The sequence below is a fragment of the Schistocerca cancellata genome, chromosome 3, assembly GCF_023864275.1.
Source record: "Schistocerca cancellata isolate TAMUIC-IGC-003103 chromosome 3, iqSchCanc2.1, whole genome shotgun sequence".
NCBI lineage: Eukaryota > Metazoa > Arthropoda > Insecta > Orthoptera > Acrididae > Schistocerca > Schistocerca cancellata.
In genome coordinates, this window is record NC_064628.1 from 329,039,236 (window position 1) to 329,066,549 (window position 27,314).

The 27,314-nt window shown below is 40.0% G+C and overlaps 1 protein-coding gene across 1 annotated transcript in view; it reads right to left on the reverse strand.

Annotated features, from left to right (window-relative positions):
* Positions 1 to 3,134: 3,134 nt before the first annotated feature.
* LOC126175025 (dnaJ homolog subfamily C member 16) overlaps positions 3,135 to 27,314 on the reverse strand; it is a 163,180-nt gene continuing 139,000 nt past the window's right edge. Inside the window, exons 11-13 of the mRNA XM_049921526.1 lie at positions 26,483 to 26,693; positions 17,273 to 17,404; positions 3,135 to 3,713 (exon numbers count right to left, since the gene is read on the reverse strand). Coding sequence (XP_049777483.1) covers positions 3,573 to 3,713; positions 17,273 to 17,404; positions 26,483 to 26,693 — 484 coding nt within the window. The 3' untranslated portion in view covers positions 3,135 to 3,572. The remainder of the gene's footprint in view (positions 3,714 to 17,272; positions 17,405 to 26,482; positions 26,694 to 27,314) is intronic.

The window sequence follows — 27,314 nt, forward strand, 5'->3', positions numbered from 1 at the left end:
GCGTAATAGGCATCTGTATATTTGTGGTGAAGGACTTAATTTATTTACAGAACTATTATTTCAAAAAATCAACGAGATTTTTTTCTTTCTGTAGAACTATGTTTCACAGATTGTTCCTCTACACAGAGAGGGATTATTTTCCCCTATGAAGTTTGAGTTGTGATGCACACAGTGAACACAGTTTCTCAAGCTATGCTTCAATTGTTCTTAACCCTCTATTGCACTGTGTATATTTAAATATACATATTTTCAGAACTCTGTACTGGCTCATGTAATGTAACTGTGCCACTGATGTGCACTGTATACTCAGATATACATCTGTGTTTTTCGTGTATCACGCCAGATGGCAGCATCTGCTTACGGCAGTTGAGTAAAAGTTTGCAGAACTGTTGGTATGTCTAGAAGGCTGTGGGTCTCCGGGCGTGCGATTGTTTGTATTTATTTATTCATGAGCGACGTGTCTTTTGAGCTTTTCTTTCGTCGTGTTTCTATTGGAAGAATCTACAAAAGCCATAAACGTATTGTTTCTTTCGAAATAATTGTTTCTTTGCTTTTTATTCAAACTTTTGTGTGTGTGTATCTGAATGAACAGTGTGCAGTAAAGGTAAAAGTGGACAATTCGTGAAGGAAACATGGATACCCGTTTATTTTACGGAAAAAGACGAGGGAGAAGCTACATTCCTCCAGAAAGCAGTGACGAGGACTGTTTGGACAGTGATGACAGTGATCTGGATAAAACCTACGTTCCTGAACGGCTTACAGGTGAGTTAGAAATTGAGTAGCAATTTTCATAGAAAAATCATGTAAAGAGTTACATCAGTATGAGAAGTTGATTGGATTTTCGCTACAGTGGCAACTTTTACTTGCTCTAATATACAACTCTTTACAGTTCTTTTCATGTGTGTTCTTTTTCTCGTGACAATATATCAATTGTTGTTGTCCCAAATGTGTTTCATGCTTTTTATCTAAAAATTGTGACTGTGACTTAGACCAGCATTGTAGCCTAGTCAGCTTTATATAGTTTCCCAACACCATCTCTTGTTCATTTTCTGATGACAAGTAATTCACACTCTACTTTTCAGGCTCACAATCAGGTGACAGTAGCAGCAGCGAAGAAAACTGTGATGAGCCAGATGAAGTGGGAGTGCCTTGTGTTTCAAACACAGAGCAGATAGTTGAACCTGAAGTTGGTGATAATCTTCCTCAGGCACAATCTCCATCTCGTTGTAATGTGCCGAAATTGAACCTTCTTTGGAAGAGGAACACGGTAAAATCTGTATTTCCTTCTCCTGTTTGGACTGGAGAAATTCCACCATCTACAGAAGTATTTTCACCACTAACGTACTTCAAAAAGATTTTTGACTCAAGTATCATTGACTACATATGTCAACAAACAAATCTGTATTCGAAGCAGTGTGATGTGGCCAACACCTTCAGTGTTACCTCCACTGAAATTGAACAATTTATTGGTATTGCATTCTACATGTCACTGATAGCTATACCTGGGAACAGAAGATACTGGAACAAGAAATGTGGTGTGAAACAAGTGTCTGATGTAATGACGCTACGCAGATGGGAACAAATAAAGAGATATTTACATTTTGCTGACAATACTCAGCAACATTCTGCACCTGACAGACTGTTCAAGGTTAGAATGGTAAGCGACATGCTGCGAAAAAATTTATCAAAAATACCAATTGAAGAACACCTTGCAGTGGACGAACAAATTGTGCCATTCAAAGGTCACAGTAGCTTGAAACAGTATAATCCCAAGAAACCAAAAAAGTGGGGCTACAAAATATATTGCATAGCAGGTGCCAGTGGTATTATTTATGATTTCGAAGTCTATTCTGGACCTGTCAATCAACCCAGTTATCTTCCTAATGTAAACGCCAGTGGAAATGTAGTGCTCAGATTGGCTGAAAGAATACCAAAGTACAAAAATCATAAACTGTTCTATGATAACTGGTTCTGCAGTCCAGAGCTTCAAGTTGAGCTGGTAAAATGTGGTATTCACAGTCTGGGAACAGTACAGTTGAATAGAGTGAGAAACAATAAGATGCCATCTGATGCTGAAATGAAAAAGCAGGGAAGAGGCACATCTGTTGAATCCACTGCATCTGTTTCTGGATATGACCTGATTCTTGTGAAATGGCAAGACAACAGGTGTGTCAGCCTTCTGGGCACCTTTTCAGGTACTCACCCAGAAAGCCAGGTTGCAAGATATGACAAAAAAACAAAGCAACATATCCAAATAAAATGCCCAAAGATTGTGAAGGAGTACAACAAGTTTATGGGAGGTGTTGACACTATTGACTCCTTATTAGCTCTGTACAGAACGAAAATCAGGTCAAAGAAATATTACATGAGACTGTTCTTCCATTTATTGGACATGAGTTGTGTTGTTGCTTGGCTACTTTATAAGAGAGCCTGTCATGAAAATAGTATTGAAGAGAAAACCCAGATGGCTTTGTTTGATTTCAAGCTTGATATTGCTGAATCCTTATGCTGGTCAGGAAAACCATCCAAGAGACAGTCGCTGGATAGCTCACCAGGCAGTGGCACCAAAAAGAGAAGGCAGCCAAATACAGCAAATGCTGACATCAGGAAGGACAGAATCGATCACTGGCCTAACTACTGTGAAAAATCTGCCAGATGTAAATATAATAAATGTCAAAAAATAACAAAAGTAATGTGTACCAAATGTAACACCTATTTGTGTTTTGTACCAGATAGAAATTGTTTCTACAATTTTCACAATGTATAAATTCTGGAAATATGTAACTGCATAGTAGTGACATTTTGCTAACTGATGTATACCCAACTTTTATAATGTTTTTTATTTTTGTTTTTTAAATAAAATTTAATTTAAAGTCTTAATTTGTGGATGTACCATAAATTTTGTACTGTGTTCTCCAAAAATGTAGTACCTTGTACGAACTAATATAAACGTACTCATTACATCCGTATTTGCGCAGTGTATATTTGAACATACAGAGTGATATTTTCCAAAATATATATACTAGAAAGTTTATCATCATCTATTTTTCATTCATGGGCACTGTGAAGTATAAATCCAAAGTTGTTATTTGAAAATTCTTAGTTTTACTGTTCTTGTGCAATAGAGGGTTAAAACTGTAACAGTATTCAGAATCTTCTCCAATAATACAATCAAATTTGCTCATACCACAACAACAGCTGCATAAATGCTAAAAAAACAACATTCTTATTTCTGTCAGTCATGGGACCCTCAAAATGCCACATCATAAATAATACACTATAGTTTTTTTAGTAACAGCCAGATTAACAAAGTACATTCCTCTTCTAGAAAACAACAACACTCCTTAATCAAATCACAGCATTTGGGAGAAAGATTTCCAATTAGGGTACAGAACTTCTTCGGAACATGGAACTTGCAAAAACTTTAAGAGAAATGGGCTTCTAAGGAATTTATGAAAAGTTATGTACATGATATTTTAAAATGTTTTAAATTTTTATATTATTTTACAAAAGCAGACAAGTTATACTTCTTAGTACAGCACCTCTTGTTATACAGATCATTGGCCAACTGCCTACTTCAGTGGAAAATCTGGCCAATAATTTATATAGTATCGTTGTGTTGTTCCTTCGAACAGCCTATCAAGCCAATTGGGTAAACCATCAAGAAGGTTACCTTGGAATACAACATTGCTGTATTTGTCAGATAGTAGACCCTGCAAAAAAAGAAAAGAAATCAAAAATATGTTTGCAATCCAAGCTGCTCCTGTAAGAAAAATCAGAATTTCAATATTCAGAGCTGTGTGGTAAATTGGAGATTGTGATTGCTGACATCATTTTGCAGTGTCTGCCTTGTCTTAGAAATGCATTCCATGGGTATGTTAAGAGCAGATCATGCTATTTCACTAATCAACACTTGGCACACACAAACACACCCCTCACATTTACTGTACAGATAAATAGCCTGTTAGTCACTATCAACTGCCTACTGAAAAGAGAATTATAGCTAGTAACTAATGTACATAAAATTTTACTGACACATTTAGATACAGTAGGATCATGATAGTGAACAACATTTGATTGTCAGTATACTCTTTGTTGCAAAATAATATAACCCTGCATACAGAAAGTTGCTGAGAATTGCTATACTGGAGACATACAAGGATGAATGATGAATGCTGCATTTTGTGTCACTGTGAAACTCTTTTCCCACCAATTTAGTTAGTTCCTTTCAGCACAAATACGGATATACAAAGAGTAACACATATCCTTGTCAAGACGCCTGCAATTCAATTACAACTCATCTTGCCTGTGACAGCTGCTGTAGTATTGAGAGTTCCACACCCACCAGGTACAAACAGCAATAGCTTGTGTCCACATGCCACGTGACACTAAACATCCACGTATTCCTCTGCAGGGCAGCTTTATGTCACCACCCAGCAGCTTAGCAGTGCGTGCAAATTCCAGTCTTGATCTCGATGTCTTGACTTAACATGACAAGTCCTGCCAGTCTACCCATCAGAGCACAGTGGGCACCAGTGCAACCTATACCAACTGTGCCTAGACAGTGTTTCACAATTGTGACAGACTGAGTGCTCAACATGCACCTACAAGAACTGCTATCACACTCAAAAGCTGTTTTGGTTCTAAAGTTACTGTGTACTTCCCCTCATACAACCAAACATCCAGATGTCAGACACTCATGTCGGTACCAAATGTGTATGTTGAAAGACTGTCAACCAAAACATCAATTTAGTTGAAAGAAGCAAAAATATAGAGAACATTTTTATTAGATAGATGTGGTGTTCTGTTGGACCAGAATCCTTTCTGATGAAAACGTGGTCAGAACTTATGGGTGTCTTGTAATTGTGTCTGTTTGCAAATTAACATGTCATATTTGTGGTAAGTACAATCTATCTTTCTTACATTGTTGACAACACAACATGGAGTTTCCATTCTTTTAAGTTGAATAATCATATTTGCTTGTAAAACATACGACTGACTTGCTTTACAAATTAACAGTAGGCACTGTGACATGTCAGAAGACTAAAAGATCTTCCTCAAATCAGCGAACTCATAAAAGTGGCATATGGGAATGAAATCATGTTACTTTAACAGTGTTGACATGGATATGGCAATTCTGAGCGTGACATATATCAGTTCCAAACATTATCATCATATGGAGATGTGTCACAGACAATTTCACTGTGACAAAAAACATTATGATACTAAAATATTAGTAGAAGTACTAAAGGCACAATTTAGTGTTGTGGCTCTGTATGGCATGCTACCAGGTACATCTTCAGAAAATTTAGCTGCAACAGGTGTCAAGATTCGATTACATAATTCAAAAACAACATTTAGCTTTTAGCAATACTGTTTACATCTGGCCACAGTGGAGGTATATAAATAGCAGTTTCTGCCCAACTTTAAAATCATGGAGGTTGTGTTTATGGTTGAGAAATAATGGGGATGAGCAATGTCAAATTAAAATCTTCTCTCCATCTTTCCAAGGCATGAGTTCTGCCACCCTCCACTTTGTTGTCAAAGGGAAGGAGATGACATAACTAGTGAGCTTAAAAAAATCATTTTATGGTCAATTCAAACTGCAGCTCAAAACATGCAACAAGAATTGTGTCCACACAAACTACTTTACTAACAATAATTTAAAATAACTCTATTATCTGCACATAAATATTCACAAAAGTAATCAATTTTCACTTACTGGTATAGGAAAATATCTAGTGAAGCATAATTCAGAAAGAGTTAGATGTATTCCAATAAAGGGCATTTAGTATGCATGAACACAACTGCCAGTCAGAGCACTCAAAATACGCTACCAAATTAATGGTCAAGCAAGTGAAAGGTGCCTACACAAGGATATGTTAAGTATTGCAACATAACTCACTTTTGTTACTGACATCATTAAAATGTGCACAGGTTGGTTTCACTCACTCTTTTTTAGATAGTTTCTTTATTTTGTGTCATATTACACGCTATGAAACAGTGTTCTGCAGTTTTTGTAACAAATGAATTGGCTGCAAAATAAAAGATAATGTCAAGCACAATTTTAAATCTGGGAAGTATCATCAAGACAGTGCAGCTGCTTTTCAATGAAAAGACTTATTGGAAGTTTGGGAAATCTAAGTGAAGAAAACAAGATGAAGAAAATTTCAAACAAATGTCAGTGGAAGTTTTTGCAAAAGTAAATACTCCATTTGTAAAACTTGGAAATCCTGAATTCTGCTTCTGGATTACTAATTTTGCAGACAAAGATCTACCCTGCACAAGATACGTACAACAAAATGAATGGCCTTGGCAGCCAGTCATATGAATGTGAGCTGCATTTGCGTGAGTGTGTGTGTGTGTACAAGGTATTTTCAAAAAATTCCGGAACATTCATAATTTTGTGTCAATAATGTCTTGGAGCAAAATGCGGTTGGCATCCCTGCATAAGCCTGTGTTTAATGTGTACTGCCAGAAGTTTCATTGCTATATGTCTTGTTAGTTGTTGTTCAGTGCTGTATTAAGTAGAACTTTGTGTTGCACAGTCTGTGGATTGCAGAGATGGCAGAGTTAGAGGAGCAATGCGTTTGCATTAAATTTTGCGTGAAACTCAAGAAAATCTATACAGAGACAAACCAAGTCATGCAGAAAGCTTCTGGTGATGAGTGCTTAAGTCGTACTTGGAGTTACGAATGGTCACAATTTAAAAATGGGTGGTCTGATGTTAAAGATGACCTTCATTCAGGATGCCCTTTGACGTCTACCAATGACACTCATGTCAGAAATGTCAATGAAATTCTGGGTATCAATTGAAGATTGACTGTCCAACAGATTTCAGACGAATGTACAATTTCAGTTGGATCATGTCACGAAATCCTGACATAGCATCTTGGAAAGGAACGTGTTGACACCAAGTTCGTCCCATGGCTCACAAGTCAAGACCAGAAAGACCTTCACATCACAATCTGTGAAGAGCTTTTGGATCTTGCAAATGAGAATGAGATTAAACAATAGAAACTCCAGGACGGAATGTAACAATATTAAGGAAAGCAAAGTTGCTACTCATCATACAGCAGGGACGCAGAGTAGCAGATAGGCACAACAAAAAAACTGTCACAAATGAAGCTTTCGGCCAGTACGGCCTTCGTCAAAAATAGATCTCTCTCTCTCTCACACACACACACACTTATGCAAACGAAATGCACACAAGACAGCAGTCTCAGGCAACTGAAAACACACTGTGAGTGGCAGCACCAGTGCATGATGGGAGTGGAGACCGAGTGGGGGATAAGGAGGAGGCTGGGATGGGGAGGGAGAGGGATAGTATGGTAGGGGTGGCAGACGGTGAAGTGCTGCAGGTTAGATGGAGGTCAAGCAAGAGATGGAGGGGGGGGGGGGGGGGAGTAGCGGAAAGAAAGAGAAGTAAAAGGACTGGGTGTGATGGTGGAATGATGGCTGTAGAGTGCTCGATAGGAGCAGGGAAGAGGCTGGATGGGTGAAGACATTGACTTTCGAAGGTTGAGGCCAGGAAGGTTACGGGAACGTAGGATGTATTGCAGGGAAACATCTCACCTGTGCAATTCAGAAAGCCTGGTGTTGTTGGGAAGGATCCACATGGCACAGGGTGTGAAGCAGTCATTGAAATGAAGGACAACATGTTTGGCATGTGTTCATCAACAGGACGGTCCACTCGTTTCTTGGCCAGTTTTCAGGGGCTGTTCATGCGGACACACAGCTCTTTGGTTGTCATGCCCACATAGAATGCAGCATAGCAGTTGCAGCTTAGCTTGTAGATCACATGACTGGTTTCACGGGTAGCCCTGCCTTTGATGGGATAGGTGATGTTTGTGACGTGGTAGTGGGAAGCTGTATGGGACAGGTCTTGCATCTATGTCTATTACAGGGTGTAATGGTCGCCTGGTCGTAGATATTGCTAATTGCTATAATCGCACTATTTCACTCCCATTTACGGAGCTTGTTAGCACTTGATGTTAGGTTGGCGCCATTACAATGCATTGTAGTAATCACTGCTGCTTGCTGGATCGCTGCTGTGTCTCGATGTTGATGCTGGCTCTAAATCTGGTTGTCTAGGGTTAAAAACATGAGGTCCCGTGTTTTGTTTTATGTGCTTTTGATGATAAAGGATGAACGAAACCAACAAATATGTAAACTCCAAATATTTATTTCTCTGGTGGCCATCTTAATTCCACTGTCCACCAAAGACTATGACACAACACAACTTCCTTTACATGTTCTTTGCATTGTTTATCCACCTCAAACAATAACACACTGTACCAAAGTGACATTCCGACTGCCTCTCGACCCTTCTTGCTGCTCGTATTTATAACATTGTCAAAGAACTACTAAAAAGAGATATAGTTTACAAGTCACATGTACATCTGTTATCATAATTTGTGCAGAAAAGTTATTAATTTGCATCGAGTGACATAATTTAACATGTTATTAAAATGACAGACAGATTTGTTGACTTGACAGAATAATTCTTTGTTACAAAAAGTCCGTTTTTTAGAAGTTTGTCAATTGACTTCTCTAATTTGCATAAATAAGTAATTAACATGAATTATTAAGAAATACATTGGTTTTCGTCTAAAACAGGATTGATTTCGTGAATACTAAGTGAAACCGCTCCTAGTGAACAAATAGGTACACTATTTTTCGTACCTCAAACAATAACACACTAACACACTTTACCAAAGTGACATTCCGACTGCTTCCCGACCCTTCTTGCTGCTCGTATTTATAACATTGTCAAAGAACTACTAAAAAGAGATATAGTTTATAAGTCACATGTACATCTGTTATCATAATTTGTGCAGAAAAGTTATTAATTTGCATCGAGTGACATAATTTAACATGTTATTAAATGACAGACAGATTTGTTGACTTGACAGAATAGTTCTTTGTTACAAAAAGGCCGTTTTTTAGAAGTTTGTCAATTGACTTCTCTAATTTGCATAAATAAGTAAATAACATGAATTATTAAGAATTACATTGGTTTTCGTCTAAAATAGGATTGTTTACGTGAATACTGAGTGAAAACGCTCCTAGTGAACAAATAGGCTTCACTGGGTGATTTTTATTTAAGGAGATCCAAAATAGCTAAGTTGTCCACTATTTTTCGTACTTCATATTAATTATTTAAGATGAACTCAGTGTTTTTACATGATGACATTTGCTGTATCAGTGATCAAGTGATATTAACTTTTGTGTGGGTCAGTTATTCAGTATAATTTAATGGGTTGACTGTTTATGGAGACATGTTATGCAATCATTATTAACATACACAATACCTTTGCTATAATCATAAATACTCATTAAACTGGTTGAATTTGGAGGGTATCGCATACTTCGGTACAGTAAAGCCTTTAATATGTTCCGTTACAAGGGGTATCAGCCATGAGGTAAGGGGTTGGGACCAGGCGTTATGTAAGGATGGATGAGTATATTGTGTAGGTTTTGTGGATGGTGGAATACCACTGTGGGAGGGGTGGGAAGGATAGTGGGCAGGACATTTTTCATTTCAGGTCACGGTTTCAACTACCTCTTGTCATGCCCTGGAATGAGAACTGTACTGCCCACTATCCTTCCCATCTCTCCCACAGTGGTGTTGCACTGTCCACCGAACCTACACAAAATATTCGTCCATCCTCATACAACCCCAGCTCCCAACCCCTTACCTTGTGGCTAACACCCCTGTAATACACCTAGAAGCAAGACCTGCCCCATACATCCTCCCTCCACCACCACCACCACCACCACCACCACCACCTACTCCAGTCCGTTCACAAACATCACCTATCCCATCAAAGGCAGGGCTACCTGTGAAAGCAGTCATGTGAGCTACAAGCTAAGCTGCAACTGCTGTGCTGCATTGTATGTGGGCACGACAACCAACAAGCTATTTGTCCACATGAAAGGAAGCTGATAAACTGTGGCCAAGAAACAAGTGGACCATCCTGTTGCTGAGCACACTGCCCAACATGACATCCTTAATTTCAATGACTGCTTCACAGCCTGTGCCACGGGGACCCTCCACACGAACACCAGCTTTTCTGAATTGAGCAGGTGGGAACTTTCCATGCAATACATTCAACGTTCCCATAACCCTCCTGGCCTCAACCTTCGTTAGTCACTGTCCTCACCCTTGTTCCCATTCCAGCAGTACACAGCTGTCATTCCACCATCACACCCAGCCTTTTTACTTCTTTTACACTACTTCCCTCCCCTCACCTCTCCCCTGCCCTTCATTTAACCTGCAGCACTTCATTGTCTGCCTCCCCTACCATTCTGTCCCTCTCCCTCCGCGCCTCAGCCTCCTCCTTACCACCACCCAGTCGCCACTCACATCAGGCACTGGTGCTGCTGCTTGCAGTGTAGTTTCAGTTGCCTGAGACTGCAGTCGCTTGTGTGAGTTTTGTGTGTGTGTGTGTGTGTGTGTGTGTGTGTGTGTGTGTGTGTTGTTTATTTTTGACAAAAGGCTTACTGGCCAAAAGCTTTATTTGTTACAGTCTTTTTGTTGTGCCTAAATAAGAATCTGATGTTCTTATAAAAAAAAAAGGGGGGGGGGGGACGACAAACTGTTAATCAACGGTACTTTTGGTACATGTTGCATTGCTTGTGAGAAAATGAGAGATGGAAACCACCTGAAATGTGGGGAGACAATTCATGGCTCTTGCATCACAATGACACACCTGCACATTCATCCCTGTTGGTGCAAGACTAAAGCACAAAAAATCAAATCACTGTGCTGCCTCATCCTCCATACCCTCCAAACCTGGCCCCAACGGACTTTTTTTTATTTCCAAAGTGGAAAACCCTGTTGAAAGGCTGATGATTTGCAATGATAAATGAGATTAAAGAAAATTACCAGAGATGCTTCACATGATCAATCAAGAGTCGTACAGAGACTGCTTTCAGAAGTGGAAACAGCACTGAGAGCATTGCATCAATTGTGGAGGAGATTACTTCTAAGGAAACCATGCACAGTAAGGAAAAGATGAGCGTAGAAAAATCCTGCTATGTGGATATCCATAAACACAGCAAAAATAGATAATGTTACTAATGCTTTACTGAGCATTTTATGTAGCTTTGGAATGATATCACTGGTCAGCTATCCAACAAGGATAACAACACAATCAGCCTCTACTATTGATCATATAGCCACTGATACTGGCACAGAAAACTGTGACTAAGTACTCAAAAATCTGGGACTTTCAGATCATCTTTGTCAAATTGCACAAATAAAAGTTCCTGTGGGAAAAGCAGCCAAGTTACATGCATATAAATCACTCTACTCCAAATCAACCACGCAATATTTTACTGTACAGTTAAGTCATGTAACCTGGGACAGTGTATACAAACAAACAGATGCCAACAAAAAGTTTTGTCATCTTATGTCATTGTTTAAGCTCAAATTTGTGGAATTGCTTCCTGAAGTCCTACTTCTGGTTGGAGCACAGAGCTAAATGAAATGGATTACCAGTGGGATTACAAAATCACCCAAACCTTCAGACAACTCAGCTCTATAAAGAATACATGCAGTGGCCCTGGTTTTTTAAGCTATAAAAACTACAAAAAAATCTACAGAAGGTCCTTCAGGCAGCTAAAAGGTCAGCCAACGACAAACTGATAAAAAAATGCAAACATTAAAAGTAAAGATGCTTGGACTTTAGTTAAATGTGAGACTGGGAGGAAAAAAAGGAGGAGGCACTCAAACACTAAAATCAATAAATCAGGCAACACAATCAATGATCAAAAAGAACTGGCTAACTTCATAAACTCATACTTCATCAGTATTGCAAAAGAACTGCAGAGCAAATTTCCAAAAAGATCTGATATTCCAGTGCAAAATTACGTAAAACATTCAATGGTTCTGCTCTCCACTACTCTGGGAGAAGTAAGCAGTGCCATAAAACAATTAAAAAACAAACCCTCACTAGGATTGGATGAAGTCCCAGTTTGTGTGTTAAAAGAGTGCCTAGACAGCATTAAAGCTCCAGTAACTGACACCACTAACCAGTCTTCTAGGACTGGCTGCTTCCCAGACTACCTGAAACTAGCTAAAATCATACCCCTTCACAAAAAAGGTGATGTTGAAAACACAGAAAATTACAGGCCAATTGCTTTACTTCCGGAATTTCCTAAAATAGTGGAGACTTTAATGAAAAATAAACTTATGAGCTACTTAAATAAATATAATCTTCTCTGCAAGGAACAGCATGGCTTCAGACCGCTCAGAAGTGCTGAACAGCAATAGCTCAGTTAATAAAAATTGGTCTTGGATCACTTGACAAGGATAGTTATGTAACTGGAATTTTCCTAGAGCTATTGAAGGCCTTCGATACCATTGATCATGACACTCTTCTACACAAATTGGAGTCTCTGGGAATCAGGGGAGTGGTAAATAAATGGTTCCAATCATATCTAAATAACAGTGCAGAGAGTAGAAATTTCACATAACACATCCAAATATGTGGCAAATCACTTATCTGACCCACAGTATGTTAATATAGGAGTCTCTCAAGAAGGTGTTCTGGGCCCAATATTGTTCTTAATTTATATTAATGATTTTCCACAATGTGTGGAGCATGGAGAAAAAGTAATTTTTGCTGATGACAGTAATATACTGATTACCAGCAAGACACCTGCCATGCTATTGGAAAAAGCCAATGAAGCACTAGCAGATGTTTACAAATGGTCTACAGAGATCAGAGTAACTCTCAACATTAAGAAAACCAACAGCATGTACTTTAGAATAAACAAGAAGCCCAAGTCCATAAATTTAAAACTATGCAACACTTCAATAACAGATATACCTAGGACTGCACATCGACAGCCAACTAAAATGGAATGAACATGTCATGATTATCTCAAAGAGGGTGCCCACAGCATGCTACATGCTTAAGAGTTCTTGCATCAGTATGCAGTGACATTTGTGTAGGGTCAGCTTACTTTGGTTATGTGCATGCCATTTTTTGCTATGTAATAATCTTTCTTGGGCAAATAGTACACAGAATCTACAAACAGTTTTCAGATTACAACAGATAGCTGTAAGTATAATGACAAAATGCAATAAATGGGCTCACTGCAAAGAATTATTTAAAAACCAGGTCATTCTGACTGTTCCTTGTGAGTTTATTTTTCAGACCATAATATATATCAGAAAAAATCTTGACAATTATAGCTTGAATAACATTATTCATGATCATAACACAAGGTTGAGTCATTGCCTCCATTTAGATAGAAAACATATGCTAAAAGCTCAGAACAGTCTTGATTAGTGAGGCATGATAATCTATAAGAAGCTGCCCCAGAATATAAAAGAAATTAGCAGTAAGTATTCTTTAAAAAAAAAAAAAAACTGTAAAACTGTTTTCGCAAGAGTATTGTTTCTACACTTGGACAAATATCTTAAATGAAAACCAAAGAACTGTTGGGAACATCTAGCGTAAGTTGTACCTGACATCGTATTTTTTTTCATTCATGTATTATGTATTTATGCCTATGCATTTACGTCTGCTAGTTCCATATCAACACATCTAGTATACTTATTTAAACAATACAAAATTAACTTTTTTCAAAACAAAAATTCCATGACTTACCAAACGGGAATGCGCTGGTAGATAGGCACAATAAACAAAACACACAAACACACACACAAAATTTCAAGCTTTCGCAACCAACAGTTGCTTCGTCAGGAAAGAGGAAAGGAGAGGGAAACATGAAAGGATGTGGGTTTTAAGGGAGAGTGTAAGGAGTCATTCCAATCCCGGGAACGGAAAGACTTACCTTAGGGGGAAAAAAGGACAGGTATACACTCGCGCGCACTCGTGCGCACACACACACACACACACACACACACACACACACACACTTATCCATCCACACATATACAGACACAAGCAGACCACACATATACAGACACAAGCAGACACACACACACACACACACACACACACACACACAATAGAGGGAAACATTCCAGTTGGGAAAAATATATCTAAAAACAAAGATGATGTGACTTATCAAACAAAAGTGCTGGCAGGTCGACAGACACACAAACAAACACAAACGTACACACAAAATTCAAGCTTTCGCAACAAACGGTTGCTTCATCAGGAAAGAGGGAAGGAGAGGGAAAGACAAAATGATGTGGGTTTTAAGGGAGAGGGTAAGGAGTCATTCCAATCCTGGGAGTGGAAAGACTTACCTTAGGGGGAAAAAAGGACAGGTATACACTCACATACACACACATATCCATCCGCACATATACAGACACAGGCAGACATATGTAAATGCAAAGAGGTTGGGCAGAGATGTCAGTCGAGGCGGATGTACAGAGGCAAAGATATTGTTGAACGATAGGTGAGGTACAAGGGGCGGCAACTTGAAATTAGCGGAGGTTGAGGCCTGGTGGGTAACGGGAGGAGAGAATATATTGAAGGGCTATTTCCACTAATATTGTGATCAATCCAAGCATACACACAAAAACATAGGAAGTAGTAAACAGTGTTCTTAAAAGTGTTATTGACAGTTTTTCTGTGGTATTTGACTCACACTCAATTTTAAATACACACATCATATTCAGTTCTGCACAAATAGGGGCACTTCACCAATCATAAGCTTAGCACATGCTGAGGAAATAACAAATAGGATGGAAACATCAAAATTCCTACATGTCGATATTGGTGAGATTAAATTAGAGAAAGCACATTTTCGAACTCCTAAAAACTTAGTTAATCTATATTTGCACTTATAATCATTGCCAATCTTAGGGAGGGACAAATCAGTATACTGACATATTTTGCATATTTTTATTTGATAATGCAACGTAGAATTGTGTTGTGGGGTTACTCATCTTTAGGAAAGAAAGTCTTCATCTAACAAAAATGTGCTATCAGAATAATATGTGGTGGTCACTCATGTGGTGATCACTCACAGTCATCTTGTAGACATCTGTTTAAAGAGTTGGGCATTATGACTACTACTTCACAGTATATTTATTCTCTCATGAAGTTTGTTGTAAATAATCCACTACAGTTCAAAAGGAGCATGATGTACACAGTTACAATGCCACAAAGAAAAACAACATTCATTACTCGACACAGGTTGTCTTTAGCACAAAATAGGGTGCATAATATTGGAAAAAAATTTTTGATCACTTATCCAGTATATAATATTTTTGACAGACAGCAAAGTAAAATTTGAGAAACAACTCCTCCTACTCCGTAGCAGAATTTCTATTACCATTATGTCTAAAAGGTGTTGGGTAGGAATTAGTAACTCACATCTGTATATCTTTTCTTTCTTTTTGTAAAAACAACAAGAACTTCAAAATGTTCACAATGTGACCATGTGTACCAATTAATCCGTGATGTGAATGTAAAATCACTTGTTACACATTGTTACGATCTATAGTGCACAATGATCCAAGGAATATGTAACTAACTTAAACTTAATGACTGTGAGATGGTACACTGGCCAGCCTGAACATGGTTTTTAAGCAGTTTTCCTTGTTTTTTTAGGACTATGCTGGGCTCGTCCTCAAATTCTGCCTCCAACAATATGATAAATAAAAATTAAAACACAAATACATACAGAACAAAGTATAAATAACTCGCAGACACATGGTGGAAATAACTTCCCTCTCTTAGGTAACCTTGACGACTGTGGTATTAGGAAGAGCTCCCAGCCACAAAGTTATATAATAAAATTTGCCGAATCTTGGAAAGCTGACCATGTACTAGACAGATTAAAAACTCTAGGAAAAAGACTAAAGAAGAAGTAATGTCTTACTATTTCACAATGGTGAAATCAGCCTTTTTAAACACCAAAAGTCACAAAAACAAATATATTCAGGTTTTGAAAACAAGTATTAAATTACAGCAATTCAAAAGAAATTAAAATGAAAGTATTAAATCTTAAACGAAATAAAGCTTCTTGCAATATAATGTAATGCAACAGATTTATTGTCGGGACATTATAAACTTTAAATTGATAAAAATGAGAGATACTAGTAAGAGCGCTGTACATTTTATACAATGTTTAACAGGGAGGGATGTAAACATGATATACACCCTTGTTTTTAAAAAAAGATCTTCAGTCAGCTAATTGAGATTCTAACTTTACTTGAGGGATTAAAATAACATTTATTATTCTGCGAAATTTAATTCTGGGCTTATATGTGAAGTATTCTGAGACAACAGAAACAGAATTAGGTGGACTAACTACAGAAGTACAAGCTCTATATGAGGATGTGATTCACAATAGAGCTAATGCTGGGAAAATGGAATCTTGCAATACTGAATATCAAAGATCAAAATCATGAGATTTTTGAATCCTAAGACTGGACATTTTATCCAAGAAATGTGACTTTATGCAACACTGTAAATGAGCTGAAATAGAGAAAAATAATTGAGTGTTTTACATATAACAATGCCAGACATGGTGAGAAGCTATGACATTTCAGGAAATTAGTCTAAGTGCGGCTAAAACAGAATAACAAAGCTGATGGAAGTGTCTTGATTGTGATTAGGGCTGAGTATGATGTGTGTACCAAACATAGTTCCAGTGGATATCAATAGATAATGTTGACAGCACGAAAATTTAGCCTCACTGCAATACTATTGTTCAGAAATGGGTGTAAACTTAAGGAATCATTCATATGAGCAATAAGAAAGGTTCACTACATTTGTCACTTGTTTCTTTCTTCAAGGAGGTTGATCAGTATTTAAGAAAGTAATTACTTACTACTAGGTGTAATGAACACTAGTAAATGGTAGGAATTAAAATCCTTTGAAATTTATAAGTTTAACTCTTTCCTAAACATAGACGATGCTTTGTCCAAAAACAGATGTTACATTTTCAGGCCCGAAATCAAACAACCACAATTCATTTATTCTACAATCCACAAAAAATTATCTGCATTTCAAATGAACAGGAATTCTTCAAAAGGAGGGATTAGGTAATTAGAGGTGGAGCACAAATTGGACTGGAGAAGGAAACTGGTCATGTCCTTTTCAAAAGAATCATCCTGGCATAAGCCTTACATGATTTACGGAAACCACAGAAAAATTGCTAAATGGGGATTTGAAGTGCCATCATCTTGAACACCAGTCCAGTGCCTTACTAATGTACCATGTAAATTAGAAAAATAATTTTGCATTTTACACTTTCAAACCCTTCTAGTCCAAGTAAAATTTTTCTGCCAAAGATACTAGTAAAAATTAGATAATGTAAGGATACTTACATCATCTTGCTGGTACCCTTGCTCAATGTCAGAGGTTTCTGTGTCATCTGATTCACTAGTATCAAAACCCATAAATGCTCCATTTGTTGCATTAGGTGTATTGCTGATGCGTTTTGTCATTTTTACCATACGCTACAACAACAAAAAATACAAGTAAAAATTAAACAACACATCGATCCTATGTATTAAAAATTAACATGACTCATGGATAAAGACTTGTCCCAATCAATAAGAGAACAATAAAAGAAGTTGCACTAGCTAAAAAGTCTTATTATCTGAGCAAGGCAATGAGATGACAACTCTACTATGGTTACCCAAGATGTGAAAAGAATACCCATGTTACCACAATGACCTATCAGTTGGTTGTAATTGATTATTAGTGGGTTCACATCTGGATAAAGCAGATTATTGCATGCACTATATTCCTGCATCTTTAAGGGAGACATACGAAAGACTGATGCAGAATGTGTGTGCGCTTACATCTTGAAAGTGAGAATTTTTCACAACATGATGGAAAACACAAAGTAAGAGGCTGCGGTATTCTATCTCAACAGTGCTCACTGTGCAGGTTTCCATGGAAGGAATGAATGAATGGCATCCGGTATCGCCATGTGATACTAGCCAAATATGTGACAAACCCCCTCTCACTTGACGAATACTGTTATGTGAGCGCCGGCCGCTGTAGCCGTGCGGTTCTAGGCGCTTCAGCCCGGAACCGCGCGACTGCTACGGTCGCAGGTTTGAATCCTGCCTGGGGCATGGGTGTGTGTGATGTCCTTAGGTTGGTTAGGTTTAAGTAGTTCCAAGTTCTAGGGGATTGGTGACCTCACATGTTAAGTCCCATAGTGCTCAGAGCCATCTGAACCATTTGTTATGTGAGCACAGGTTTTCTCCCCAAGTGCTACCTGGTCCATCAGAACCTAAGGTTTCAATGTCAGATGAAAGATTACTACTAAATTAATATAACATATAGCAAGCTGCCATTTCGATGAATCTGAATAAACAGGAAATGATAACTTTGTCTTTGCCTGTCAGTATCTTGAATCTTTGCCCCTTATCGTACTTGTATTTATATTTAGTTTTTGGTAAATACTCAAAATACATACTCCGGTAAGAATCCGTCCATGTTTTTAATCCAGACCGTATCCTAACATACAGTGCTGATCTCCTAAGTTGTAATTTCAGGTGCATATTGTATATAGTTTCAATTATTTCTACTCAAAAAGTCAAGTGAAACTAGCCTTTCTATTGAATGAAGTGGGTAGTAAACTAATAAAAAGGTATCACAGAATGTGATTTGCTTTATCATAAACAGTCCCTCCAAAAACACCCCTCAGAGATAGTTTATTTCACTAAATTTCCAAACTATGTTTTATATCAATGAGCCAAAACATGAGCACCTGCTGGAACGCAATGCAGCAGTGTTTTTACATGGCAAGGACTCAACAAGTCCTTGGTAGCTTTCTTCAGGTACGCAGAACCACATACCTATGCACAGGTTAAGCAATTCCTGTAAATTATGCCTGTAGTTTGTGGGTGCAGAGCTGGTGCCCATAATCTCCCATCTGTTCCATTGGGTCCAGGTCAGACGAATTTGTTGACCAAGACACCAATATGAGTTCACTGTCATGTTCCTCAAAGCACTGTACCACGATTCTGGTCTTGTGATATGGGCAGGTACCCTACTGAAAGATGCCATCACCATTGGGGAAGACGTCGAGCATGAAGGAATGCAAGTAGTTTGCTGTAATGTTCATGTAGTCCACAACTGTCATGATGCCTTTGATTACTACCAGAGATCCCACTGAAGCCAGACTTAAAGATGATCATAGCACAATATTGTCCCAACTGGCCAGTGCCTGTGGCACAGCGAATGTTTTATGCAGCTGTCTGCCTTGATGGCATTGTATCCAGTCATGACCACAGACCTAGTGTAACAAGAAACGCGATTCATCTGACCACATGAAACATTTTCACTGGTGCATGGTCCAATCCCTTGATGCATGGTCCAATGATCTCATGCCCATTGCAATCTTAACTGATGATGTCATTTGGTCAACATCTGAATGAGTAGGTGTCATCTGCTGGACAGCCTCATGTTCATCAATGCATGCTGAGTGGTGTGCCCGAAACATTTGTGCCTGCACCAGCATTGTACTCTGTTATCAGTTCTGAAACAAATCACTTACTATCCTGCTTTGCAGAACATGCAGGTCTCCTAGCGCACATTCTGTGGTGTGGCGAAGGCATCAAACACCTCGTCATCTAATTGTGGTTTTAATGTCCTTCAACCACTTTCTGTTGCTGCTCACAAAAGCAAATGTGTGAACAGTTTCACCACGTCAGAGATGGTTGTTCCCAGGTGCCACACCATAATAATCTGTCCCTTGTAAAATTTACTTGTGTCAATGGACTTCCCCCTTTCGAGCCGATATTGACATCTGAATGACTCTCCAATCATTCTGCTCCGCTTACGTACTTTCTGTTGTGACTCGCTGATTATTCACAGTGCTGCCGCGCAATTAGGCGCATTGTCTACATGCGGCACTGGCTGCCAGCCATGCGGCAGCCGCGCCACCTAAGCGACCAGCCAGCCAGCGGCCACTAGACTTGGACTCAGTGCTCATTCAAATGTTACCGTGATTATATGTCTTGCTTTGTCAACTTGCTCAGTGACTTATACGTGTTGTATAGTTTCGAAATATATGTGTTCAACTTGACATTATAACAATTTGCGACGAGGTAGTGGATTTTTCCTTTTCATCGTTGACCCACAGGTTTGCATGGCTACTGTCGAGCAACTATTGCAAGGTCTCATTGAACAGCAAACGCTTCTCACATCGGCGATTTGCAATTTCGGCGCCGCATCAAATGCGGACATTTCTCATTGTTGTCTATACCTCCTTTTCCTCCTTACGACCATACGGCGGAAGACTGGTCTGATTACAAAAAACGTCTTCGACAGCACTTCTTGGCCTTTCATGTCACGTACGAACAAACAAGTAAGTATCTGTTCCTTTCATGGATTTCACCTCAAATGTATCGGTTGTTGTCGCAAATGGCTCCTTTGAAAGATCCTGCGTCTTTGTCTTTTGCTGCAATGTGCTCACTTCTGTCCTTATATTTTCATAAGCAAACGCATGTGGTAGCCTCTCATGTTGCCTTTTATCGTTGTCAAAAACAACCGCCTCAATCCTATCGCGCTTGGGCTGCTGAACTTCGCGGCCTCAGTCAAAAGTGTCAATTTGTTACCGACGTTCACAAAGAACCTGTGCTGATTCCATGGTCTGGGATGCTATTATCCGGTCGGCGCCCCACAAAGAAGTTCGGCAACGTGCCCTTCAGTTGGCCAATCTGACTCTAGATGAAGTCCTATCCACTGCGCAGTCTTTTGAAATTTCTCGCACCGCTGGGGCGCAAATAGAGGCATGGGGCGATGTTGGGGAAATATAGCCCCTGTGCTCTGTTGACGACGAGTGCGGTGAGTCCCTGCCGGCCGACGTGGCCGCAGTACGCTCCCACACGCAGCCTCGGCCTAACCGTAAACAACCCTCTAAGAAACTGCAGCACAACCCCCGGCAACGCCCTTCATGCCCGTGGTGTTTTACGAAACATTCACATTAGGGCTGTCCCCAACGTTGGGCCATGAGTCACAATTGCAAAAAGAAGGGTCATGTGTCTGCAGTTTGCAAATCCAACCGCATATACGATGTTCATGACCTTGATGCTAATGCTGATTCTGCTTCTGTGTTGTCTGTCAATTGCACTTCTTCCCTTCCATGGAGGTTATTCCTCACTGTCCAAATCCTTGGTCGGGATGTTCGCATGCAGGTGGATACTGGTTCTGCTGCCACTATAATTAATTCTCAGACGTATCTTCAGTTGGGTTCTCCACTCCTATCACCTGTCATTTGGCAATTACGGACATACAATAAACAGAAGATTTCTCTCTTGGGACAATTTAATGCTGAGGTATCTTACAAATCCATCGTTCGCACTGTTCCCATATCTGTGGTCGACCAGAGTAACGCAGAGAATCTTTTTGGTTTCGATGCCTTTCGCGGTTTTGGGTTCTCCATAGATGACTCTGTCAATATCATATCTGATGCTATTCCTTATGCTCAATTGGATTCCTTGTCGACGACATTTTCGTCCCTTTTTTCTCCTGGGTTAGGCTGTGTAAATGACTTTGAAGCTCATATCACGCTCAAACCCACTGCTCGGCCTAAGTTTTTTCGGGCTCGGCCCATTCCTGTGGCCCTTCGGGATCGGGTAAAATGGGAGCTGGATCGTCTCACTACTTCAGAGGTCTTGCTTCCTGTCACTTCCAGTGAGTGGTCCTCTCCTGTCGTTGTTGTTACTAAGCCCAATGGTGATATTCGTATCTGGTGATTTTAAAGCCACTGTAAATGCGCAATGCCTCATTGACACTTACCCCATGCCCCGACCTGAAGAATTGTTCACTAAACTTGCGGGAGGCCAGTATTTTTCTAAAATTGACCTGTCAGAAGCTTATCATCAACTTCCTCTCGATGCTGCTTCCCAGCAGTTTCTGGTCCTTAACACGCCTTTCGGCCTCTATCAATACCAATGATTGCCATTCGGGATTGCCAGCACCCCTGCTCTCTTTCAGGGATTCTCGGAACAATTATTGCTCCCTGTCCCTGGGTGTATAAATTACATGGACGACATTGTTGTCACTGGCTCTACTACTGAAGAACATCTTCAGAACCTCCGCACACTTTTTCATGTCTTACAGACTGCCTGTCGTAAGTGTAATCTTCAGAAGTCACAATTTTTTCAGGCATCTACCACGTACTTGGGATTTCAACTCTCTCGGGATGGTATTCGTCCGCATCAGCAAACTGTCGCTGTGATCGATGCCCTTCCTCGCCCTACATCTGTTAAGGAGCTGCAGGCCTTCTTGGGGAAAATAGCATACTATCGCAAGATTTTACCGTCTGCTGCTTCGGTGGCTCAGCCGTTGCATCTCCTGTTGCATAAAAATGTGCCTTTTCACTGGTCCGCGTCACGCGATGCGGCTTTCCAGAAATTGAAAACTATGCTGAAACAGGCCCCGTGCCTGGCTACTTATCGACCTGGCCAACATCTTGCTCTGGCCACGGACGCCTCTCAATACGGGGTCGGTGCAGTCCTTGCGCCTCCAGCGTTGTGCTCTTTACTTGACTCGTTTCAATTATGAGATTCATTTCCGGCCGACAGCTCAACATGCAAATGCTGATGCACTGTCTTGGATGCACTGTCTTGCCTTCATATGGGTCCTGATCTGGCATTCGATAGGGATGAACTTTTGTGTTTCCACCTGGATGTTGCTGAGTAGCGGGTTTTGGACGGATTCCCATCACCAGGGACCGGCTGGTGGCTGCTACGGGTTCTGATCCTACTCCCTCCCAGGTTTTACACTGTATTCAGAAGGGTTGGACAGATCGTCCGCCTGCTAAGACTTCTGACCCATTGCGGAACTACTACGCTTTGCGCTACCGCCTCACGGCTAGGGATGGTGTTATCCTCCTTTCCACCGACAATGCTTCGCCGCGTGTTGTGGTACCTGCGTCTTTGCGTGTTTTGGTCTTGTGCCTCCTTCACCAAGGGCACTGGGGTGTCTCTCGCACAAAATCTCTGGCGCGCCGTCATGTGTACTGGCCTGGCATCGGCTCTGAAATAGCACACATGGTCGCTGCCTGCGGCCCTTGTGCGTCACAGGCCGCCGCCCCGAAGTCATCTTTGTCACCGTGGCCTTCGCCTGAGACGCCTTGGGAGCGCATTCATGCTGACTTCGCGGGACCTTTTTAGGTACTTATTGGCTCCACGTAATTGACGCCTACTCTAACTTTCCTTTCATTGTCCGTTGCACGTCGCCTACCACCATGGCAACCACAAGTGCTCTCGCCCGCATTTTTTCTTTGGAAGGCCTTCCCTCTACTCTCGTAACTGATAATGGTCCGCAATTTGCCTCTTCTGAATTTGCGGATTTTTGTGCTCGTCACGGCTTTATGCATGTCACGGCCCCTCCGTTCCATCCATAATCAAACGGTAAGGCTGAAAGACTGGTCCGCACATTTAAGGCTCAGATGCGGAAACTCCTGACTTCTTCTGCTGCTGATGATGCGCTTCTCCAGTTTCTGGCTTCTTACCGTTTCACCCCCATGGGCAACCACAGCCCGGCTGAGCTCTTACATGGCCGACAGCCCCACACACTACTTCATCTTCTGCAGCCTTCCACCTCACGGCCGCGGGTGCCTTTGCTTGGCCGGTTCACCGCCAACGACCTTGTCTGGGTGCGGGGATATGGCAGGCGGCCAAAATGGAGTCCAGGCCGCATCTTATGACACCGTGGTCGACGCCTTTATGAAATCCAGACGGACACAGGTGTTGCATTGCTTCATTCGGACCAGCTTCGGCCTCGTGTGCCGGCAATGCCTGTTCTGAATGCCGCTACACCACCTTCGGCTCTAACTGACGCTCAGGATCTTGGCATCTCTCATTACTCACAACGCAGCCCTCTCACCGTCATCTTGGTGCCAGTACAAGAACGGACGCCACCGGGAGACGTGCCCATGCAGGAACCGGATGACCATCATCTGTCGGAGCCAATCTACTCGCCTCCTTCTCATATGGACGCCGACACATCGCCCATGTCTCCTGTTATATCCACTGGACTTGCCGCAATGGACAGATTAGTGCACGGGGCCCCAGCCGATTCGACAAGCCTCCTCCTCGAGACTTTACGGCCAGTCAAACAACACCTATGGATGTTAGCACTCTACAGGCCACCTCCATCAAGACCAGAGCAAAAATTTCAAAGGGGGGGAAAAGTGTTGTGACTCGCCGATCATTCACAGTGCCGCCCTGCAATTACGCGCGTCATCTACATGCGGTGCTGGCTGCCAGCCATGCAGCAGCCACGCCACCTAAGCGGCTAGCCAGCCAGTGGCCGCTAGACTTGGACTCAGTGCTCATTCGAATGTTACCGTTTTCACATGTCTTGCTTTGTCAACTTGCTCAGTGACTTATATGTGTTGCATCGTTTCAAAACATATGTGTTCAACTTGATGTTATAACACTTTCCCTACAACATCACACGACGGGAATACCATCAAGTGGCATTCAATCTCGGGTGGGCTGTGGTCATTATGTTTTGGTTCGTCAGTGAATGTGCGTATTCATCACTACCTTAATCACATTAGATGTTCAAATCCACTAAAAGCATATTCACACAAAGTAAATTATTTTTTTAGAGTACTTTAATCTTTGGCCTTTTACATTCCGTAAATATTTATAGCACAGGTCCTAATATTTTTCGCTTAAGTTAAAAATATTACATTTATTTCTTTCAATCTTGTCAAAAGATATGAAATATTTACATCAGCTTTTATAAATGACGTGATTTTAAAATAGCCATAGTTGGCAAAGTGCACCAGCTGATTTTATGGTAGAGTAAGGTTAGTCAAATTTTGTGGCTGTCTTAAAAATGTGTGTTTAAAAGAGTCAACTATATTTCATTGGGAAGAATGTAAGGAGACTGCACTCAAATTAGCTGTGGTCAATATGTTGTTTAATGCATCAAGCATTAGAAAAGGCAGGTGTGACTGTGGCCCCAAGGTGCACCACTTTATGCTGAGACAAAGCTCATAAATAACAGATACAATTTTGCATTCATGTCCTGATTTCTAGAGTGGGTAAAACAATTTTAGCAGCATATTTAGTGAGAATGTCAAGTTGAGTGAAATTAAATTACATGAAAAAATTGCTTAGTCAGCTAACAACCTTGTCACACATGTACATTTGAAGACTTGTCAAATATGATTCAAACCTGCGCTTGTCAGATATGTCCATTATAACTGTTTATTCATTCATTACTTCATTAAATATATGTGAGCTATGGTACAAGTATTTGAAATCATTCTGACTGTGTCATTGACACTCCAGAAGCCGTCATTTATCTCTCTGGAATGTTCCTACTGTTCTACCACAACACTGCATGGATAATAGTGGCAGCCTGTATTGTTGCCAGCACATAACTGTGCTGTGAGGCAGGGCATACGAGACACTGTTAACCAGTAGTGGCAATATATTCTGACCTCCCTCTAGCGTTCATCATCTCATATTGAAGACCTGTGTTGTAACAAAGTGATAATTCACACAGCATCAAAGTGAGTGACAAATCATAATCTTGATACACTGAAAACGCAAAAGCCTGTGGAGTGTGTATGGAGCACTCAATAGTATGTGGTCATGACATGAGACTGATAAGCAACATGAAAGACTTAAATCTGATAATGATGTTGCACTGTACCTGTCTTGTGTTTCCTAATTGTTGAAAAAGACTATAAATTTGGAGAAAGCAGGAGATGAAAAGTTGATGAGAGGAAGGATTTTTTTGTTTAGCTCTTGGTCAATTAAGCATGTCTCTCTCATTTTATATAATGTTTACATTGTCACAAAATTACCTGAATCATGTACTGAATATCAGAACATGTCTGTCAATGAAAACAATCAATAATATTAAAAGTATGTTCATCACATAAACACAAAAATAACTGTCATTGCTAAACTGGGTTCTGAAGGGTGACAGCCCTGATTTATATACAATATTGAATTTTCTCTAATTGCCCAAAAATTTTATTTACAAGAAGTTTCAAGAATCTTTCAAAACTCTTAAATATTTGATTTGGAGTTAATTCAAAATTTGTCAATCAAAACACCAGAAATGAAAATTTAGCATCTCATCACACACTTTGCAACTTTAGCTGTCTCAAGTCTCATGTGGAGTTTTCTTACTTTTGAAATTATTTATTTCAGACATCTCAGCTGTACCTACTATCAATATTACTGTACATCCTTAAAGATAAAGAATACACAAAACTCTCTCATATGGTGCACTTTAAGTATTTTTCTGATGCAAAATATTGCTAATGCTTAAACTCTGACTTGTGACAGCAAATAATCAATTACACCAGATATTTAAATTCTGATGTCTGCAGCTGAAGATTATTTGCAAAAACAAAAATGAATGAAATTTTTCTACACTGGGGAACATTATTTCCCAATTAACACATTAGTGAGAAAGAACAGACTGTCGAAAGTTGCAAATGGGGAGGCTTGCACATAATAGAAACACTATGTTACATGCACAGAACAACTTTAATTACAGCTGCTAAAATATGGAAGTCGCCAATACTGTCCTACCTTTGAACCTTTTCCTCTACCGCATTCAGGGTGCTTAGCATGATACATGCAAAAGTATTTCCGATGGCCATTTAGCGACAGGACGGTCCCAATGCAATTCCTCGGATTAATGTTAAGATCTCTTGGTTCCGGTAAGCTCAGTGTTAGTAAACACTTGTACCACTCTAAAGCACGATCCAGCATCAAGTAGCCAAACATTAATGTCTTATTTCTGAAACAATGAGGGAAAGTTCTGTATAAAACATCAATTCAATAAATACAAACCAAAATGTCATAAAACGGCTGAATTTAATTGTTAATATTACTGTATGCAAAACATGAAAGTATAAGATTAGTTTCCAAGTTTGCCTTTGCCATACAGTCAGTCACACAGCAACTGACTTACAATAGTATAAGATGGACTTCGATGGAAGGAGGATCAAGTTAGCATTCTTTTCCAAATGCTTGTATGTTACTGAGTTTCTCTTCTATTCATATATAATGACCTAATTTTAATTTACATTTTGTTCATTTTACATTTATTTCCTTGGATGACAAATTTTCATATAACATACAGTCTGCTTAAAATTACTTGATAGTCGACATCTGTAACTTGCTGCTACAGTGTTGTCACATTGGCCACCAATCAGTTATAAGTGAACAAATGCTGTTAATGTGTAACACATAGCAATGTTGGATGTTGCTGCCGCTAGATATGTCAGAAACGTAAGATGCCCTGTCGAGAGCTGATTTTAAGTGACCAATGACTGTACTGCGGCACGAGATGGGTTTTGCAGACCTGAATTTAAACTCCTGTCCAAAGCTAACAACCACCTCAAGGTACGTAATGTAT